The sequence below is a fragment of the Lissotriton vulgaris genome, chromosome 6, assembly GCF_964263255.1.
Source record: "Lissotriton vulgaris chromosome 6, aLisVul1.2, whole genome shotgun sequence".
Classification (NCBI taxonomy): Eukaryota; Metazoa; Chordata; class Amphibia; order Caudata; family Salamandridae; genus Lissotriton; species Lissotriton vulgaris.
Genome location: NC_141694.1, coordinates 309,176,308 through 309,197,072, shown reverse-complemented (window position 1 = coordinate 309,197,072; position 20,765 = coordinate 309,176,308). Strand labels below are relative to the sequence as shown.

The 20,765-nt window shown below is 44.5% G+C and overlaps 1 protein-coding gene across 1 annotated transcript in view; it reads right to left on the bottom strand.

Moving 5' to 3' along the window:
• Positions 1-9,249: 9,249 nt before the first annotated feature.
• The window catches only part of E2F6 (E2F transcription factor 6), a 183,472-nt gene continuing 171,956 nt past the window's right edge, over positions 9,250-20,765 (bottom strand). The window contains exon 7 of the mRNA XM_086926331.1: positions 9,250-10,010. Within this exon, the coding sequence (XP_086782457.1) occupies positions 10,006-10,010 (5 nt within the window). The 3' untranslated portion in view covers positions 9,250-10,005. The remainder of the gene's footprint in view (positions 10,011-20,765) is intronic.

The window sequence follows — 20,765 nt, the reverse complement described above, 5'->3', positions numbered from 1 at the left end:
GGCGATAGAGGGTATCTTCCGCTTCTGTAGTAAATTGGGGCAAAAGCACATCATGCATCTCAGAACCCTTTACACCTCAAAGTGCTTATCTGTTGCCACCTATGGGGCAGGGGTGTGGGGGACTGAAATGCCTGCCGCAATACAGGTGGTGGAAAATAACTTCATAAAAAGGGTCTTGTCAGTTCCTAAAAGCACCTCAAACACCTTCTGTCATGACGAAATTGGTATGGTTAGCGTATCCGATACAATCCGTATGTCCCCTTTACTGTTATGGGGTAAAATCTGGCAATCTGAAGACCTGCAATTAACAAAAGAAATCATTACTGACTGCATGGCTTTAGAAAATTCCAAACAGATCCCCTGGTTATCTTATGTCTGCAATATGTTGAACAAAATCGAACTTGGTTCTTATTTCCACAGCCCCGGGAAAATCAAGGGGAACTATAAGATAGACATAAAGATAAAGTATTTGAAGTCAGCGAATCAGCCTCCTATGGATATAATTGACACTGGAACTACTTATGCTTGTAAACCACAGCCGCCGTTTTATTTAACATTCACCCTTCATGTGCAATGGCGATTTCTTTTAACACGGTTTAGGCTGGAGATTCTTCACCTTTTACTTGCTTTTCCTAAACAAGGGGGTTGGGGTGAGAGACTGTCCCCTTGTCCTTGTAACAACAAGGATAGGCAGAGTACCTTACATCTGGTTCTCTTTTGCTCCCTGTACAAAGAGCCAAGACTCCGGTTTATTAAAACAATTTTGAAGGGTAGGCAACCTTGCACTTACAAGGAAGGTTATGAATATTTGCTATCCTTATCTTCTGTGGAAATCTGTTGTGCAATGTTAAATTTTATCAGAATCTCCCTAAAGATTAGAAAGAATTATGGGTAGCACCACAGGTATAGAATTTTTGTAAAAATCTTATACTGTAAAGCTTTTTTTGAATCTCTGTCATTGTTATTATTATGTCTCTTTTAAAAAATCTTTTTTTTTTGTTTAAATGTGTTTTCAAATTAGTTTTTTAGTACAAATGTGCTCCTATTTGAAAGGCGATATGATTGTATGTTCAATACTTTTATGATTCATTTTATGTATCGAATAAAGTTTTTGAATACGAATACGATTAGATAAAACTTTGAACCTACCCAGAGTCTGTGGTTATTTCATTTTACAAATGTCATAAATGTTCTTGAATACCTAATTTATAACTCAACTCCCTGATCCTATGTGTTTTTGATTCCTAGTATCTACATTGCTAGGTTAACAGATGTAGGAATTAGTAGTATAAAATCTCAAGATATACTGATAGTAGAGCGTGAGTTACCCAAGTGATGTTAAGGTGTGTATGAAAATTATGTGCCCAGTTGAGTATTAGTAAAAATTTCCTAGCTGGGTGACCCGCACGCTCTTTCAGCTCTGGTACAGGGAACCACAACTCTGAGAACGGAAAGCCACACCTAAGCTTAGAATCTCTGAACACTAGTGGATCACAGAAGCAGGGGTCTAGGTCTATTCGGAGATAAGGGGGTTCCATAAAGATTGGCATAAAGGGGTGACTCCTAGAATTTAGTAAGGGGGGGGGGGGGGGGAGGATACATAGGAGATAAGTGATGCACGTTCTCGTTCCTTTTGCCAAGTATCTGGTAAGAAGACTCTTATTTTGTATTCTGTGTTTTGGCTATTAGTCGGCTCGTTCATTTTATGAACGAGATAAACAAGCTAAATGGGTTACAATCAGATCCAGTCCTTAGGAATTAAGCTGAGTGGAAGACAAAAGGTTCGGGTGTGTGTGGAAAGGGAGTAGGCTGATGAGGAGTGGATATATTACTTTTAGTTAATGGTGGTATTTCTTAATTTTTTGCTCCGCCTTGCACATTTCCTTCTTATCTCGAGTAGACGGCATGAATGGGCGATATAGTAACTCAATTTTTATGTATATGGTCAATAAAAACACACATCTCCGAGCCTGCAGTCCGAATAAGGCGCTGATGGATTTCAGTAAATGAGCTGTTTAAACAGACGCTGCGCTCGGTTTTCCCTCTTATCTTGTTGACTGAAAACAGTTTTAATTGCAAGAAAAGGCTGAAAACACTAGTTATAAAGAGTTAGAAAAAAAAAACGGAACACAAACTTGTTTAACAGGCTTTAATTAAACTTTTTTGGGGAAAAGCAGTAATTCAAGCGCTGTAAACACACAAAAAAAGACCTTAACAATTATTCTGGTAAAGTTTAGTGCTAGAAAACCATTAAGTACATGCAACAAAATTATGATTGAAAATTAGCGGGAAACAGAAAACAGTGGCATTTAATTATTTTCAAGCATACAGCGTTTTGATATCGTGTCTCAGCCGATGACTTACTACCCCATCTAGCTCCAAGATTGGGGCATTGCAAGCATAAACACACTGCTCATTTGTTTCTGAGCTAGATATATATCCAACTTCGCTGTATTCACTTTAACAGCTTTTAACATAATTTAATTACACGTGTCCTGGAATTTACAAAGTAAGTTTTATCATGATCTTTTAATAACTTTACAAAAATCCACCCCATCTGTCAGAAAAGTGGAGAATGACTAAGCTGAAGTCATTGACCCGGGTTAAATCTGCCGCATGATTACCTTCACGGATTTACGTGCTTCGAACTCTCGCTGCTGCCGGGAAGGACGTCAGAACACATTACAATCTATTTCCAAGTCTTCATATTTCATCTCAGCTCTGCTGCTAGAAGGATTCTCCGCTTTTTCAGATGAAAGGCTCGCAGAAATCCTGCCTTCCAGTAGAATTGTTGGCAAATCGTTCAGGAAAATCCATTTCCGATAAGTAGAGGGTTGGGCAGGTAGCATGCGCCTCGGATAAGGACACCACGGCGGGACCCATGCTTGCAGGTAAGCACACTTCACCCATTCTGATTAGCACTCTTGATTAACATAGTCTATAAACATTTTTTTTTTACAAAAGAATGTAAAGCAATAACTCAGAGGATTAGAGCTGCACCTTTAGGAAACATACTGAGATGCCTGCTTGAAGTCATCACGAGAATCCAAATCTCAGGTAATTCTTAAGGATGAAGCCAGGGAGCAAAACACTTAGCTGTGCTAGATACTAAGGGAAATATGTATGAAATGATTTTTTAATTGCAAATCGCAAAAAATAGCGCTTGCGATAAAAAATTCGCAAATCCCGATGTATGAGACATTCGCATCGCAAACTAAGAATTCGCAAATATAGCGATTCCTTTTACTGCAAAACGAAAAATCTGCAAATATCCTTGCAAATTCTTGAGTTGTGTGATTTTCTGTTTGCGAAATTCGCAAAATGGAATTCACATTTTAAGAAATCACAAAGAAATGTAGGAGAGAAAAAAACCGCAATTTGCAAAAATGGCAAATTTGCAAAATAAGAAATCGCAATTAACACCAAATGCATGCAGGTGGTAACCAGGTGCAAGGTACTTAAACCAGCCCACAATGCAACTGATCCTTCCACAATGGCAGCACTATATGTGATAGCCAGGAGGCTGCGTATTCGGGCTCTTGCACAGGAGAATGAGACAAGAACGTATCTTCAGCCTGCGCATCACTGTTCCAGCAGACTGAAGAGGACATCCATGACAAGTACAGGCTGCACCCACAGACCATGCTGGACCTGATTGAGGAGCTGAAACCCTATTTGGAACACCCAACACGCAGGACCCAAACAATTCCCACCCATGTGCAGGTCCTGTGCTCCCTGCACCTCCTGGCCTCAGGGAGTTTTCAAGGGGTCATAGCAGAGGTTGGCGGGGTCTCACAGAGTGCCCTGTCACACTTTTTCCATGCCTTTATAGATGCCATGCTACAGAGGCTATCACATCACATATACTTCCTCAGCACCCAACAGGCATTACAGCAAACAAAACTTGACTTCTACCAGATTGCACGTTTCCCCCACGTCATTGGCTGCATTGATGGGACCCATGTGGCCATCACACCCCCATCAGTAACTGAAGGTCTACAGAAACCGTACATGCTACCATTCCCTGAATGTACAGATTGTGTGCAATGCTAAGTATATCATCAATGACATTGTACTTAAATACCCTGCAGTATACACTACTGTTTCATCTTTAGACATAGTGGGATACACAGACATCTGAGTGCTGGAGAGTTTGGAGAGGGACACCTGCTAGGTAAATACATGGCACACATCCATCCATCCACTACATCTTCTGGAGGGGAGGGGGGGTGCTAACAGCGACTCACCTATTGTGGCTATCCCTGCAGGAGACAGTGCCTATGCAGTGCGGGACTTCCTGACCTCGTACCTGGATCCAGCCAATGCAAGAAATAGGAGATACTACAGGGTACACAGATCTACGTGCTGCGCCATAGAGCGTACGTTTGGAATCCTAAAGAGCCGGTTCCGGCGCCTGCATAAAAGCGGAGGAGCACTGCAATAAAGCTCTGACACCTGCTGTAAAATCGTTGCAAGCTGTGCAATGCTCCATAACATGGCTAGGAGGAAAGGCACCACAATTGACGTGACCGATACAGATACATCGGATGACGATTGGCCTGCTCTACCTGGCAGACCAACATCAGGAGTTGGGGCAGCTGCCAGACGGACTGAGATCACACAGAACTACCTCTAGGTGAGTAAGGATGACATGAGGCAAAATAATGATTTAAATCAGTGCTGTGTTTATTCATAGTTCAAGCACATTGACTGTTGCTGTACCCAGCACGTTATGTCCACAGTGTAGGTAGTTCCTCAAAAAGTGTTCAATATGTATTAATGGGTTGCATCACCCATTGACGCAACTGTTTAAGTGTGAAGTTCACCTCCTTCGGTGACAGATTGGTGCTGGTCGGTCTCCAGGCTGAGTGCCCTCCGTTGGGTACCCAGGTACTGCACCCTATCTGCCACTGCGCCTTCTTGCATCTGGCAATGTAGGTGTGTTGCTACTCCTACTTGATGTCTCCTCACTCTCCCTAGAGACCATGAGTGCTGTGCCACCTGTGTTTGCCGTCTGCATCTGCTCAACTGCACTGGTGACCTGCGCTAGGCCTCTTGTAATGTCGTGGCAGCAGTGCGACATTTCCACCTGCATGGTAATGCTGCGACAGGTCAAGTTGCTGGTGGTGGTGCACAGGCGGTTCACCAGACTTGCGTTGGCATGCTGGGCAACCCTGTCCCTGGCGTCTTGGTCATGCTTCAATGTGTAACACAGGTCACGTGTGGCAAATGCCATGGCCATGATGCCCTCCCCCATGTAGCTGATTTTTGTTAAGTCTGCTGAGCTGCCTATTAATAGAGCGCAATGATATCTGATGAGGGCGCTGTACCTGCAAAGGCTGTTTTCTTCATCTGTGGCAGTGCTGGTCCTGGGCCTTGACCTGCGTGTTTCCGTTCATGGCACACTCATTTGTGGGGTTTCCTGCCCACGCATGTGTGACACACCCTGCCTGGCCTCTCTTTGCTCACTCTCCTCCCCTGTGGCCTCACATATGTGCGTTACCTGCGCATGATTGGTGTGTGCTCTGTCTCTTCACTTGAGTCCCCACCATCAGCCTGGTCCTCAGGATTTCCAAACTTATCTCCCTCTACACTGCCATCAAGTGTCCTGGATTGTGCTGTGGATGTAAAGGGGAATACATGAGTTTGTGTCATTGTCTGCATTTTGCACTCAAAGTTTCTACAATTTGTCTTGGCTAACTTCTGACACTCTCTTATTCCCTTATCACTGATTCACGTTGCATTTAATTTCCTATGTCTCATGGACACACTATCATACATCTGACTACGTCTCCCATGATGCATTGCTGGGTGTGCTGTAAGAAGTGGACCGGAGTGACATGTGTATGTCAGCCACACCACCGACGCTCTCAGGCAGGAGGGTTGACTTCACCAGTTCCTCATGGGGTGTTGGGTCTGCTGCTGTGGATGATCGTCCCCCGGTCTTGTTGGACTCCTTCAGTCTGGCTGCCACCCTCTCCTTCGACCTTTGCCGCATATCATACCACCTCTTTCGCAGTTCTTCCACAGTGCGATGAGTCACACCCACAGCATTTACTTTTTCCTGAATGTCCAGCCAGATCTTTCTTTTCCTTGACTCAGGAACTCGCAGTGCCTTTTTCCCCAAAGAGGAGCTCCTGGCTGCACACCATCTCCTCAATGAGCACCTCCTGCTCATTGTCGGAGAATTTTTGTTTCCTCTTCCTTTTTTCTCCCTCCTTGCCCTCATGTTGCTTCTGGGACTCCATTGGGGTTGTTCCTCTGCTGTGCTGACTCTTCACACACTCCAAACAGCCTCTGACTGTGGTTCAGGCAATCCGGTGCAGCAAATCACTCCCACTTGCTGGTTGTGATTTCATCAGGCTGCACCTGTATTGCGATTCCGTTTTTTGCGATTTCTTAATTTACGAATTTCACAATTAAGGAATCGCAAATCATAATTGAGACTTTTTTGCGATTTTTAAGAAATCGATAATAGTTAGCGATTTTTCAAATACATCCCAATTTGCGAATCTAAAAAAAAAAAACACTTCACCAAAATGTTTTCAATTAAAAAAACACAGCATGCCATAGCAGAGCGCTGTCTTAGCATCACCAGGATAACCACACAAGAAAGACAATTTAGATAAGGAAACTACAGGATTTCTGCAGCAAAGCTGAAAACATTCAAAGTACCTTCCTAGCACTTTGGAAAGGCAACCATGTCGCTTTGACTACTTTTGGTGCAGCTGAACCAAGAGGCAAAAGAGAATATGATATAATTATTTTGATGAATGTACGCGCTCCTTACGCAAACACACGCTTAACATTTTTGATCTGCTAAAAGAGGAGTTTAGATGGGCTTTTCTGAACAGAAACTTGGATGAACCAGGTCTCCTGTACTGACCTTCATTTTGCCATTCCCAAGTCCAATGTATATCAGCATCTATAAAGAGTGGGAAGGAGAGGGGGCAGGGTCGCAATGGTCTATACCAGCATATAATTGTAAAACCTTCAATCCCGAGGGGATCATAAGGGGGCGGAAGAGTTAGGCTTCAGCATATCTATTGATGGTCAACACCGCTTCTCTGGGGTATTGATTGGATGCTACCAACTTAAGTGTCGCATTTGCTCATTGCATGATGGCTCTGCTTGACTGGTTGAAAGCTAATAGCCTGCAGTGTAACCCAGATAAGACTAAAATATTACTATTTGGGCAGGATACCCTTCCAGGAGGGGCAGGAGCTTGGTTTAAAATGTTCTCTCACCACCCCCTACTGTTAGTATCACTGACATTTTGCGCCTCCTCAACCATCCTGCCCAATTAGGGCAATGAAGGGAAAAAACCACAGTACCTCCCGGAGAATATTCGCAGAAAGGTTTTGGCCGAAAAACCCCGGCACGGAATATTCAGAATACATTTTACTAGAACAGGGATCCCTTTCTGTTAAACCCCCTGAATGAACAACATTTTAGTAACATCTGAAATGTTTCCTAGCCACACTCTTGAGATTATGGTTTCCTTAGAGCATCCTCTTTCAATGTCCCTTTTAGGGAGATGGCATGAAATAACTTCTTCAAAGTCTTAACTAGAAAAGATTTCCTTGGTTAATATGACGCTCTTAGTCAACATCTTCTTTATTCACAACTAGTTGGGAATGCTGCTGCCATAGTCCGGTTCATAACAGACCACCAAAAGAGGTTGCAGCTTTAAACGGAATGAAGACTGAACATGTGGGTATGTCTGTGTGCCTATCAGACTCCACAAATCACACGCATTTCTCATCAACTGTTCCAAGACACTTTGAACATGCTTCTTCAGACTTGTCAGCCAATGAACAACATATGCGTACAGGAGGTCTGTAGTGTGATTTTATGGCCGTGGGAGAGCTAGAGTAATAATACAAGGATCGGTAAATGGAATAAATTACAAGTTAAATGACCCAGCAGATGCCGACAAATAATGCTTACCAAGCTTAAAGAAAAAACAAATTGTGAAGAACTTCATGGACAAGAAAGAAATTCCCAATAGGAGTGTAGTGGATAATGCCTACACAAAGCATGATTTTACTCCAATGTGGCTGCCTTACAAATTATTGAGCTGGTATATGCAGCTGAAAAACCACCAATTCTCAGTTGGCCCTGATTGAATGAGCACAACGTGTGTGTGGAACCTGTATGACTTACATTTCCTAACTGCAAAAATACAGCTATAAGAAATGTCACCTGTTAATAGTTGTGTTAGCTTTCTTGTCATCAGGGAAAAGGAGGACCAGAAAAAATAATGCATCTCAGAGGATCACAATTCCTTTCTTGCCAAGCAAAAACCCCAACAAGACAACTTTAGATTCTTCCAATACAGCTCGGCCTCATGGATAACACTGCAATAAAGCATTTCTGGGTGGGGCAGGGAATGGAGGGTGGTTTCTTGGGTCTGGCAGTTGTCACTTAGGAATGCGCCAAATGCAATTCGCATCAACCTCCTACTGCCACTCACGACCATCAGTAAGTATATTGTGAGTCTCATGAACAAGCATTAAAAGCTACTCCCCAAGCAAATGGTTTTTGGTTATCCGCTGGCTATGTTTGTTCTTTTGGATTAGTGAACAGCCTTACGATTGCCTATTTCATGGTCTATAAATGCACAGTGGAACACATGGATCTGTGGGGACATCACTTGAGCTGCAGTTACACCTAAAAGGTTCACTGAGCTACATTCGTTGGGCACTCGTACATGGCTAGAGTCGCAAGGGTGTCACATGGAGGAGTCAAAGAAACATTACATAAGCAGTTCCTTGTTGTGGAAAGGTGGCTGACAGCGAGACCCAATGGTACCCCCAAGTTACAGCTGATCTTTTTAAGGGAGAAATTAACAGGAGTGCCCTCAAGTTGGGTCTAACCGCTTCTTTCCAGGAAATAATGAGTCGGAGAACCTCCGGGATCTTTATAGACTATTGTCCAAAAATCGCAGATACAGCGCTTTGTGTCTATCAAGTACATTTTGGCAGCATAATATTAAGAATTTAATTATCTGACACATCAAAAGAACAGTAAAGAAAACCTCTAATCGGAGGAAAAGAACTTAAGAAATGGCAGCAGTGATGGCATTAGGCAAAGCTGCTTGCTATTCTTTGACAGCATGCAATCTAAAGAGCCCAGAATTCCCAAGAGCACAGCAAAACACGCAGAGCCTCTCAGTGAAGATTTATCCAATTGAATATATTCCTATTCTTCGAATATGGATGCAATAAAAAACACAACGCTGGTGGATAAATGGTTTTCCACTACTCAGACGCTTTAATTGATTTAACACAATAAGGCAACAAGCAATTTAATTATGGTACTCCGCATAGTGTAAAGTATGTGATAGATGGAGAAAATGAAAATATTAGAATGTGCATTTGTCAAAATTTCACAATTCCAACTGAATGTAATATTTTTCCTTTTAAAAGGCCAAAGGGAAATTTCAATCGAATTGCTGGTTACAATAAAAGGCATACAAAGCGACCAAGTTTACAAGTCATTTGCCAGTTACCTGATGAGTCGAATTCATAAAAGAGGAACACAATCATTTTGGTTTTCCCGGTTTTCTGAATACATTTATCACAAAAACTGGGTGAGATAAATATAAATACTCATATTCCAGATTTAGGTTTACATTAGGATATCCTACCTTAAAAAAAAATCTGTGAAAATGCAGCTTGGCATTAAAGTGCATTCTCTCAAAACTTCAAGTGCTGTTACACTCTTGAATGTTGTTACAGATTAACTTCTTTCCATAAACTGCTGCAGTGCTACAAAACATTTTCTTTCTGTTGCAGCCTTCCATCTTTCTTCGATCCTTAACAGTTTTACATGAATAACTGATCAGTGTGTAGAAGACGATAGGTCTCTAGCAGAGCTGCGGTTAAAGCATTTGGACACAATGCTGTGCAATTTATTTGCAAACAAGATCCAACATGAACACTGTACAAAACTCATGGAGTTCAAACTGGTGCTTCCCAATTCCAATCGCCTGGAGGTATTTCAATCTGTAAGGGCAAGATAAGAGGTTAAACTACCATGTTACCAGACTCGCTTTTACATGAAGTTACAGTGAACTTTTTAATAAAATAAATAATTCAATTATTACTCATTAAAGAATAAAAAACCAATTTGAATTGAAAACATTTTTATAAAGCACCATTACTAACAAGTGGTGTCACCAGGCTGTGTAGATCAGGCAATTCTGTTTTTTTAATTTAAAGATTCATTTAGAGACATGAAGGTCGGTAGCTTTGGTCTGAGCACGTGATGGAGGTGTGTCCAATGAATCATGAAGGTGGTAAGTTGTAACTTTAGATGAGTCTGCTACAGTTGCCTGGTTGTGTTAAATGCTAGCAGATTGTAAGCTCTGATGAGCGTGGAAGAACCATAGGCAATGAACTGGAACGCAGCAGTCAATAGTGCAGCAGGTGCGGTGGCACAGGGTCCCAGGGTGTTTGGTGCCCATAGCACATCAATTATATATGGGATAAAGTACCCACCTGCTACACAATGGATATTGCAACTCACCAAGGTGTTCCGGGACAAAATAGAGGAATGCGGCCACAGGCCAAAATCCTTTAAAAGGTCCATTTGTGGTAAAAATTTACAGTGGGCGCATGGGGAAAACACAAAGTTCTAGAAAGCGAGAGGCTGCTATGTGGGACGATTGCGTTTTTGCACGAAAATGCCCAAAATGTATGCAGAGATGCATTTCCAGCAAAAATGTAGTACTAAACGGGTTTACGTTTTATGTAACTACATGTAGTTTCATAGCCAGAAATTCTGAGTATGTATGCAAATTTCCATCTCTCAAAATTATAATGTGTTTTATATCAGCATTATTTTGCTTTGCTATACTGCTCATGACAGGTGTGGTTAACGGGCCCAAAGCTTTTCAATATATAAACCACAGAGAATGAGCGGCTGAATCCTCCTAGCGTTCAACCTGCTGAGACACGAGCCTACAGCTTGTACAGAATACTCTTTGTTAAGGAGTTAACTAGAAAGGGCTTACCTAAATGTGGATGTTTGTTATTTCAGACATTTTAATTAACCAGCCTGGGTTCATGTGCATGCTCAAAATGTATGCGCATAGATGTATACTTGGTTTTCTCTATGGTGACAAGAAAATTAGACCTGGCTAGTTATTCACAGCTGGCCATGTTACATACTGTTTTAATTGGCTATTGTATTTAACTATGAGTCGATACAATGTGATACAATTAGATATATGCAGGCAAGTACATGGCATATTTGTATTATTGGCGCTCATAAAAGTTTATCATACTTTCAACCGGTTCAACTAACCACTACCAAATACAGGGGATGGGAAAAGGGACTATAATACTTTTTCCTCTCCAAATGTTGCTGTCGCTGTGACTGAAGCAGTAGAGGGCTGCTACAGGACATCTCTTCCCACAGTGCTGGCAGACAGCCAACTACATTTGCCTGCTGTCTGGCGAAGTCCCTTGAAGGATAAGCAAATGACTGAGCCAAAGACCAGCTTACCATTTGCAACTCCAGACAAAAGACCCTGCAAAATCACACTGCCTTATATACGACCATAAATCCGCCCAACTGACAAACTACTACTTCACTGTCTTTATAAGCTCCCTAACTACTTCAAATATGCAACATCTAAGGCGGGCCGGACATTATTCCTTCTCTGTACCTTCCACTGCCACACTGGGCCAGCTGTCCATGTTACTCTCTACAGTTACAATTGATCCTTTCCTCTCTTGGAAGTAGCAGTCAGGAGCCATGTGCACGATTGGTGCAGAAGTTGTTTGCTCACCTGCCCTTTCATTATTCCAGGGCTGCCTACTGAAAGAAACCGGGTTTCCTCACTTCCACCTATCAATCAGCTAACAAGCCTGCCCACTTACCAAAGCAGAGCTGCCTCCCAACCCGTTGGTCTCGAATACAGATGGAGACATTGTGCTACCGAAGAATCTGTTGGTACTCTGGGCCTTGGCTGACTTATATAAAACCCCTCATTGTAAGCCTGTAACCAACAAAACTAACACCCTTTCAAAGTATAACTTGCATTGTCTTAGCAATTTAAACAACCACACAGAATTTTTTTTAGTACAATCTGTCCAGATTGCTCCACTTGCTTCGCTCCAAACTACTTACAACCCCCCTCCCCTCACCCCAGTTAATCACCTCCTTCCAATCAGCAAGATAACTTGGGGAGTTCAAAGTTTGCTGCTGTAAAATGCGGTGATCTGCAGGTCGGAAGTTTGAATCCCAGCAGACAGCTGATCATTCCATTCTTAAGAAGTCGTTATCATTGAATTTGATTAAAATGGAGTTCTAACACCTGGTATTCGCAACACTTAAAAAAGCAACAGTGGGGCATTATGAGTTATGTTAAAAAAAAAAGAAAGAGAAAAAAAAAAAGCTATCTTGCAATTGAAAAACCATGAAGATTACTCCCATATTCTACGCCCTTAGAGTAAAAAGACTGCATAGAATGAAAGAGAGCAGGCTTAAAGGTTGAACGCATAGTTAATATCGACTATACTGTCACAGGGGCATTTATTTTTGTTGATATTTGTAATGTTTCACAACCCTCGATGCAGCTTCACATGGTTATGATGTACTGAATGAATTGGAGTGTATGACAGAAGTGTAAGGGGCTAGGATTATGCTTCCGTTTACCCAGGTACCTTGCTTATTTCTGTAGGCTAACAAAGATTAGGTGTTCGACAATCATACATTTCTGTTGCTCACAATGCAAAGCTTGAGAAGGCTGTTTCTATTCCGTAGCAGTGTGTTAAGGTAGTTTGAGATCTGCACGCAAGCTGACCCTGTACAAGTTCCGTGGTATGAAACACTCCAGGCAGCAAGAGGGCCCGGGCTAAGATGCTGAAAGGCTGGTGGGGAGAGATGCCGAAAAGCAGATATCCGCGCTGAGGCCTACTGGAATACTGATATGTGGGGAGCATTACATGGCTGCAAATATCAGTCTAAACTGAAATGTCACGCTGTAACCCGGATGAATAACAGTCAATGAGCTGTACTAAAAGGTTAGAGGTGTGTGATTAAGCAATGTTGATGTATTTAGCTTTCCCCCACATTTCATTTTTAGTTGTTGACACAACATTCTGACGATTTTACAAGAACATGAAACAATAACTTGTAACATAACATTCGATACCCCTAGCTGTCGGTCACTAATTCTGGAGATCGAGTGGGGCTCTTCTTCATCACCGGCATATGTCCCTCTGCCTTCTCCTTTTGGAGTATCGCCATCTTTTCTCTGTCCCACTCGTAATCATGTCCCCTATGTAAAAACCCTTGTAGTTCTAACTCTTCTCTGATCCTATTTCCCCATACCTTCAACTCCCAAAAGTGTCCTCCATAATATATGAAAGGGTCTGTCACTCCACTCCCATTACACCCACTTAATTTGAACAGTGAATGTGGTCTATCCTTTCGCAGTTTCAACAACTCAACCAGCACTGCCAATATGTCCTCCAAGTTTTAACCTAGATATTTTGCTGCACCATCTGTGATGCTTCAAGCCCATTGATGTCTCACAGGAGACCCCTTTATCTTTGCCCAACCACTAAAGCCATCGCTGGGCTTTTTGTATTTTCTTCTGCACTTGTAATATTCTTCTTCTCATTTCTTCTATTCTCCTCAGCTTGACTTTTCATCTCAACCTCCTGAACTTCCCGGTTTACTCACCCTTCTACGGCATCCTAAATCGTGTCACCATCAGCGTGGCCAATAAGACCCAGCTCATCGTGCTTTCAGATACGTCTTTTTAAAGTCTCTTCTCTGACTCAGAGAGGACCTACTCGCCATAATCACAAACTTGTTCCAAGCTACTGCACACTGGAATGTCTCATTGAGGACTTATAAATGGTAGCTCTTTTCTCCTAAGATTCTGCACTGACCTTTTTGCACAAGTGTGCTCCAATGTCCTTCCCTTATTTACTGCAAAGAATGCCAACCTTACGCTTCTCACTTTAATAAATCCTTATGCATCAAAAAAACGAATGCCACATTAGCCATCCTCTCCTGTCTTCCTGTACGCAATGACACAGAACAATGAACTGCATTCTACTAACCTCATCAGGGGCAACATATATTCGTGCTCACCCTACTCTATCCACACCTGTTCCGACAACAACTTTTCTCCATCTGTGGTCTACAGGCTCGAACAGTGTGGCATCAGCTAACTGACCCACAGGCAAGCCTTCTACGGGTCTAGACCATTCATTTGACACCACCATATTCCTTACTTACCATGCTGCTGTGTGGTATTCTATCCAACACTTCCCTCTAATATCCTGACAGGCTGCATCCTGTCAGAGATGCTTTAGTCCTCCCTGCTGACCCGCCTTCTGCTGCAGAACAGTCTACAATACCAGGACCTAGATTGCTCCAGCCGGTATTTTCTTTGCAACCATATGGTTGCCCTGTATGGTCATTCCATTGTGTTGCTTTATGAAAATTCTTGGCTAGAACGTGCATTCAAAGCAATAGCTTGACTACGATCCGGTATCCCCAATGTTACAGAGAGCAACTGAAGTACCTGCTGAGATGGTTTCGCTTTGAAAGATCACAGAACTGAGGGGCTCATCCCACCAAGCAGGGGGGAAGTAATTGATGGCTCTGGAAGGCATTAGGCAAAACACTGAGAAAAAAATAGTAAGTAGTCTGCAGTGATCAGCAATTAATTCCATGCAGGATCCGAGTGGAGGAAACAGAGCTCAGATGATTAATTACTTTCTCTGTTTTGTCTGATCATCTGCCCAGACATAACACTACAGCACAAGGCTACATGAGTCATTGAAACAAACAATGCTCCACCTATCCAAGGCGCACTTAATCCATATAAACATTCTTACAAGGATAAGCATTTGCAATGTAACAGGTCTCACATTTTTTTTTAGAGTTAGAGCTATTGGTGTAAATGACAATGTATTTTACCTATGTGTTTTGGTTTGGAGTTTAGTGGCACAGCTGCAGCACTGTCTAGAGGACTAAGAATGGGGAATTACCACTGGGAACAGAGACACAGCAGCAGCACTGTTTAGAGGAGATAGAATGAGGAATTGCTGACAGTACCAGAGAAGAAGCTAACAGCACTGTGTAGGGGACGCAGAATGAGGAATTACTAACAGGAAGGAAGAAGTAGCTGCAGCACTGTCTAGAGGACTAAGAATTAGGAATTACCAATTAGACCAGAGATGCAGCTAGCAGCCTGTGTAGAGGACTTAGAATGAGGAATTACAGATTCGTCCAGAGAAGCAGCTGGCAGCACAATGTAGAAAACTAAGAATGAGGAATTTCCACTGGGCACAAACACAGCTTCAGCTCTGCCTAGAGGACGTCAAAAGAGGAATTACAGATGAGATCAGAGAAGCAGCTGTAAGCATACCTACAAGCTATAAGTATTTAGGCATGCAGCACCATTTTTTTTAAAACCTATATCTAGATACTACATCTTTCTTCGAGGCAGCGCATGCATTGCCTAGGCGAGACGAACAAGTTAATTACCTTTGTTAACGGTTCATGTGTAAGAGACAGATTAGTTATGAATTCCTCACCTTAGAATTACACACTGGTGTCAGACTGGATCCGGAGAATTTTTCTTGAGCAGTACCCCTGCACATCTGTAGGTGGCGTCTATCGTGCGTTTGTCGTCGGAATGACGTAGCGGTATCTACTTAGACGCCATCCCTGCGCGCTGATGTCAGTTCTTTACACGACATTCCACGCCAGTAGCGCAGAGCCATGCAAGACACTGACCACTGGTGCACAAAACTAGGGCCCTTTAGGGAAGTCCCTTACCCTAGAAGTCAGTTCACAGAACGGGGAGGATGGGTGGGGCAGTGAGGTAATTATAACTAATCTATGTCTCTTACAGACATATTATTACCAAATATAAGTAACGTTCATCTGAAAGAGAGTTATGGATTCCACACCTTAGAATAGATACCTCAGCAATACCAACCCCGGAGGTGGGTTTCCGAACTAAGTTCACACCAGAAAGTCTTGGAGAACTGAACGGCCAAATGGGCAGTCTCTCCGGACTTGGCTGTCCAGGCAGTAGTTTTTGGTAAACGTGTGCAATGAAGCCCACGTAGCTACCTGGCAGATGTCATGAAGGGGGACTCCACGTCCCAAAGCAGTAGTAGCTGCCGTCACCTTGGTGGAATAGGCACGCAACCCCAATGGAGGTTCCTTTTTTGCGAAGGAATAGCAGATTTTTATGCAAACAACGAACCATCGAGAGATGGTTCGTTTTTGCACGGCCCGACCTTTCTTGGCGCCCACATAGCCAACAAAGAGCTGGTCATCCACCCGGAATTGTTTTGTGCGATCCATACATAATGAAATAGCACGGTTTGGATCCAGACGGTTGAGCCTCTCCTCCTCTTTAGAAGAGTGCAGAGGCAGGAAAAAGGTGGTCAAAGTGACGGTCTGTCATACGTGGAAAGAGGTAACCACTTTTGGAAGGAAAGAAGGCCTAGTGCGAAGGACAACTTTGTCCGGAGGAACAGCCAGGAAAGGAGGTTTGAAAGAAAGAACCTGAAGCTCACTCACCCTGCGAGCAGAGGTGATGGTGACCAGAAAGGCAGTTTTAAGGGTCAGAAGTCTGAGAGGACAGTTATGTAGCAGCTCGAAAGGAGCGCACATAAGGTAGGTCAGAACCAGGTTCAAGTCCCAATGGGGCATTACGAAAGAAATTGGAGGAAACAAGTGAGTAATGCCCTTAAGGAAGGGATTTACAATCAGGGACTTGAAATGAGAATGCTGATCAGGAGGAGTGCCCAGAGCAGAGCCCTGCTGGGCCAAAGAAAGAATGAAGAGGAGAACCTCTTAAAGGGGAGCAGAAAGGGATCCATAGCCTTTGCTGTGCAATATGCCACAAACTTGTTCCATCTACAGGCGTATACAGTTTTGCTGGAGGAACGCCTGGCTGCCAAGATAACGTTAGAGACTTTGTGAGGAAGGTCAAAAGCTGTCAACTGTCGCCACTCAATCTCCAAGCAAGGAGGTGGAGGCTGGACAGGTTCGGGTGGACGACCGTCCCCTGCTGCTGCCACAGAAGATCCTCCTGAAGGGTCAATCTGATCAGAGGATCGATGGCCATGTGCAAGAGCTCGGCATACCAGACTCTTCGTGCCCAGTCTGGGGCCACAAGAATGACTTGGGCCCAGTCACGCTTGATCTTCTTCATCACTCTGGATAGAAGTGGTATAGGCAGAAAGGCATATGGAAGACCGCAACTCCACTTGCGACGAAAAGGGGCACAGTGCAAGTGCCACCTTCGAAATTCCAACGCGCAGAACTGCTGACATGCGCGCTCTCTTCAGTGGCAAATAGATGTAACCAAGGCTCTCCCTACCACTGAAAGAGACCTTGCACCACCTCAGAGTGAAGACTCCATTCGTGATCCATCATGCACCGGCGGCTGAGTTAGTAATTTCTGGCGTTCAGAGAACCTGCAGGTGCTGACCCACCAGGGACATGCCCTGATGTTCCAGCCACTTCCATTGACAAAGTGCTTCCTGACATAGGGTCGACGATCCCAGCCCGCCCGGTTTGTTGCAGTGCTCCATGGCCGTGGTGTTGTCTGTGAACACCTGCACTACTCTCCCTTCGACAAAGGAAGGAATGCCTTCAGTGCAAGACGGATCGCCAGAAGCTCCAGAAGGTTGATGTGGAGCCTGGACCCTGCCGGAGACACTGAGCCTCTGATCTCCGCCTCTCCCATGTGGCCGACGCACCCCTAGGAACACTGGCTGGCGAAAGGAGCGGGACCTGCCGTTGACCCAATCCTGGTTCGTTAGCCACCACTGCAATTGATGAGATCTGGACGCAATTGGAAAGATTCCCCTGATGCTGTGCCCACTGGAACTTAAGGTCCCACTGCAGAGCCCGCATATGACACCTGGCATAGTCCACCAGCAGGATGCATGAGGCCCAGTAGCCTCAGGGTCATTCCAACCGAAACCCGGGATAGAGGTTGAAAGATCGGAATCATAGCTCGAATATCCCGGACTTGCTGCTCGGGAGGATAAGTCAGAAACTGCGCTGTGTCCAGAACCACTTCGATGAAAAGGAGCTTCTGAGAAGGAATCCGGTGTAACTTCGGCACGTTTATGGTGAACCCAAACAAATGCAGGAGGTCGGCCTTATCAAAACAGGGAAAGGAACCTGCCCAGAGGTTTAGATGGAAGGCCTACAATAGGTCCAAAAGACTACACATCACTCTGAACCCTAAAAGGATATATCTCACAGATACATTACAACATACATTTTATCAAAACAGTTTATTATAAATTATTGCGATTCATTTTTTCTTATTTTCATTTAGCATTTCATAGTTATGGACAAATATATTCAACAATGACAATTATAAATATACAATAAAAGGTAGAGTAGGAGAGTTTTTTTTCTAAACAAGGCCCATATTCCCACAGTTCATGTCACCAACACACACACACACAATCATTCATGGTCATTCACACTTTGCTTCACACAGTTGCCATAGATGTATAGGATGGACGTGGGACAGATGGCATGAAGTCCCACAGAAGGATTTTTTTGGGGTTCCAAAGGTGGAACAAACACTGACGCGCGTTTCGGTGTATGGCCACGGGCGGGCTACACCTTCATCAGGGCGGAGGTGAAGAGGAGGGAGACGAGGGCCACAGATGGAAGGATGTTCTCTTAGAATGGGGGGATAGAATGTAGGGCGAGCGTGGGTCCCCTGCTCGCTAGAGGGTCTAATCCAATGAGAGGTATGGCATGGTGGATCTTGAGCGACTTCAAAAAGTAGAGAGTCCACAGGAATGGGTTCATATTCAGAGTTCAAAAGAAAGGGTTAATGCGCTTCAGGGGAGCGGATCTGTTGATCTGTGCAGATGAGCTGCAACCACGGCCATCACCTTCGTGACCACCAGAGGGGCGCTCGTAAGGCCAAAGGGGAGCACGGTGAACTGAAAGTGCTTGTGGCCTACCGTGAACCGTAGGTAACGCCGATGGGCCGGCAGGATGGGGATATAAAAATAAGCGTCCTGCAAGTCCAATGCTACCATCAGTCTCCAGGGTCGAGGGCAGAGAGGACCTGAGCCAGTGTCAACATTTTGAACTTCTCCTTCCGGAGGAAGCGGTTGACGTTCGAGACCCAAGATAGGACGCTGGCCCTTTTCCTTCATGATTCAGAAAAGGGGGTGGTGAGGAACAGAGTGTCTGAATTAAGCAGACCACTCTTACCCAGTCCAAAGATCAGGGCTTGATCCATCACCGTTATTTATCTCACTGCACCATCCCAGCTCAGAACCCGGCTATATGCAAATCAGTCTGTCCCTGGCCCAGTGCATCATGGGAACAGGGCAGACTAAACTACCAAGCCAATTCATCACCACCCCCTTTTCTGAATCATTTTGTCCACCATAAGCGTGGAAGGGTATACTCCGATATGAGTCCCTTGCTCATTGCACCATCAGGATTCAAGCAAGCCAGGCCGAAGACGGCTGAAATGCCAGAAACCGGTCCCCGGAAGCTTGTTTCCTTCCCAGTTTAAGAATTGGCTTGGTAGTCTGGTCTGCCCTGTTCCCATGATGCACTGGGCCAGGGACAGACTAATTTGCATGTAGCCAGGTCCTGAGCTGGGATGGTGCAGTGAGCAAAAAACGGTGATGTATCAAGCCCTGATCTTTGGACTGGGTAAGAGTGGTCTGCTTAATTCAGACACTCTGTTCATCACCACCCCCTTTTCTGAATCATTTTGTCCACCATAAGCGTGGAAGGGTATACTCAGATGTGAGTCCCTTGCTCATTGCACCATCAGGATTCAAGCAAGCCGGGCCGAAGACGGCTGAAATGCCAGAAACCGGTCCCCGGAAGCTTGTTTCCTTCCCAGTTTAAGAATTGGCTTGGTAGTCTGGTCTGCCCTGTTCCCATGATGCACTGGGCCAGGGACAGACTAATTTGCATGTAGCCAGGTTCTGAGCTGGGATGGTGCAGTGAGCTAAAAAACGGTGATGGATCAAGCCCTGATCTTGGACTGGGTAAGAGTGGTCTGCTTAATTCAGACACTGTTCATCACCACCCCCTTTTCTGAATCCTTTTCCTTCATGGGCACCAGAAGGTAGTGCCAATAATCAACCACGACAAACTTCTGGGTCAGGAAATCGCTCGATGGCTCCCTTGGCCAAGAGCTGTAACTTCAAGTTGGAGAAGGGCCAGGTGATCCCCCGACATGCGATGAAATTGAGCTGGCATGGATGGAGGGGTACTCTCGAAGGGGAGGGAGAAGCCCCTTTCGGACGAGCTGCAAAACCCACCTGTCCGACATGATGTTGAGCCAGTGGGGGGAGTTGTTGGGGAAGCCTGCGGCCCACTGGAGATTGGTGGCCCTGAAAGGTCAAACTAGGCGGGCTTGGAGGCTGCTGCAGAGGGGGTGCTGGTGGACTGGCCCACCTGCTGGCTAACAAACCCAGGACAGTGGGTCCTACTTCCCCGGCCGCACAGAGGCTGGACAGCTTGCGCAGACCTGAGGCTCTGGGTGGAACATGGTGGGGCACCCCTTCCGTAGCCATGAAAGGAGTGGAAAGAAGACTGCGCAGGGCGAGGTGGAAGCGAGGTCCAAGGATCTGGCCGTAGCACTGGAGTCCTTAAATTGCTCAAGTGTTGTCTGCTTTGTCACCGTACATGTCCAAAAGTGTAGCTTGAACATCACCCGAAAAGCCAGTCGACCTAACCAAGGCGTAGCGTCTAAGGGCTAC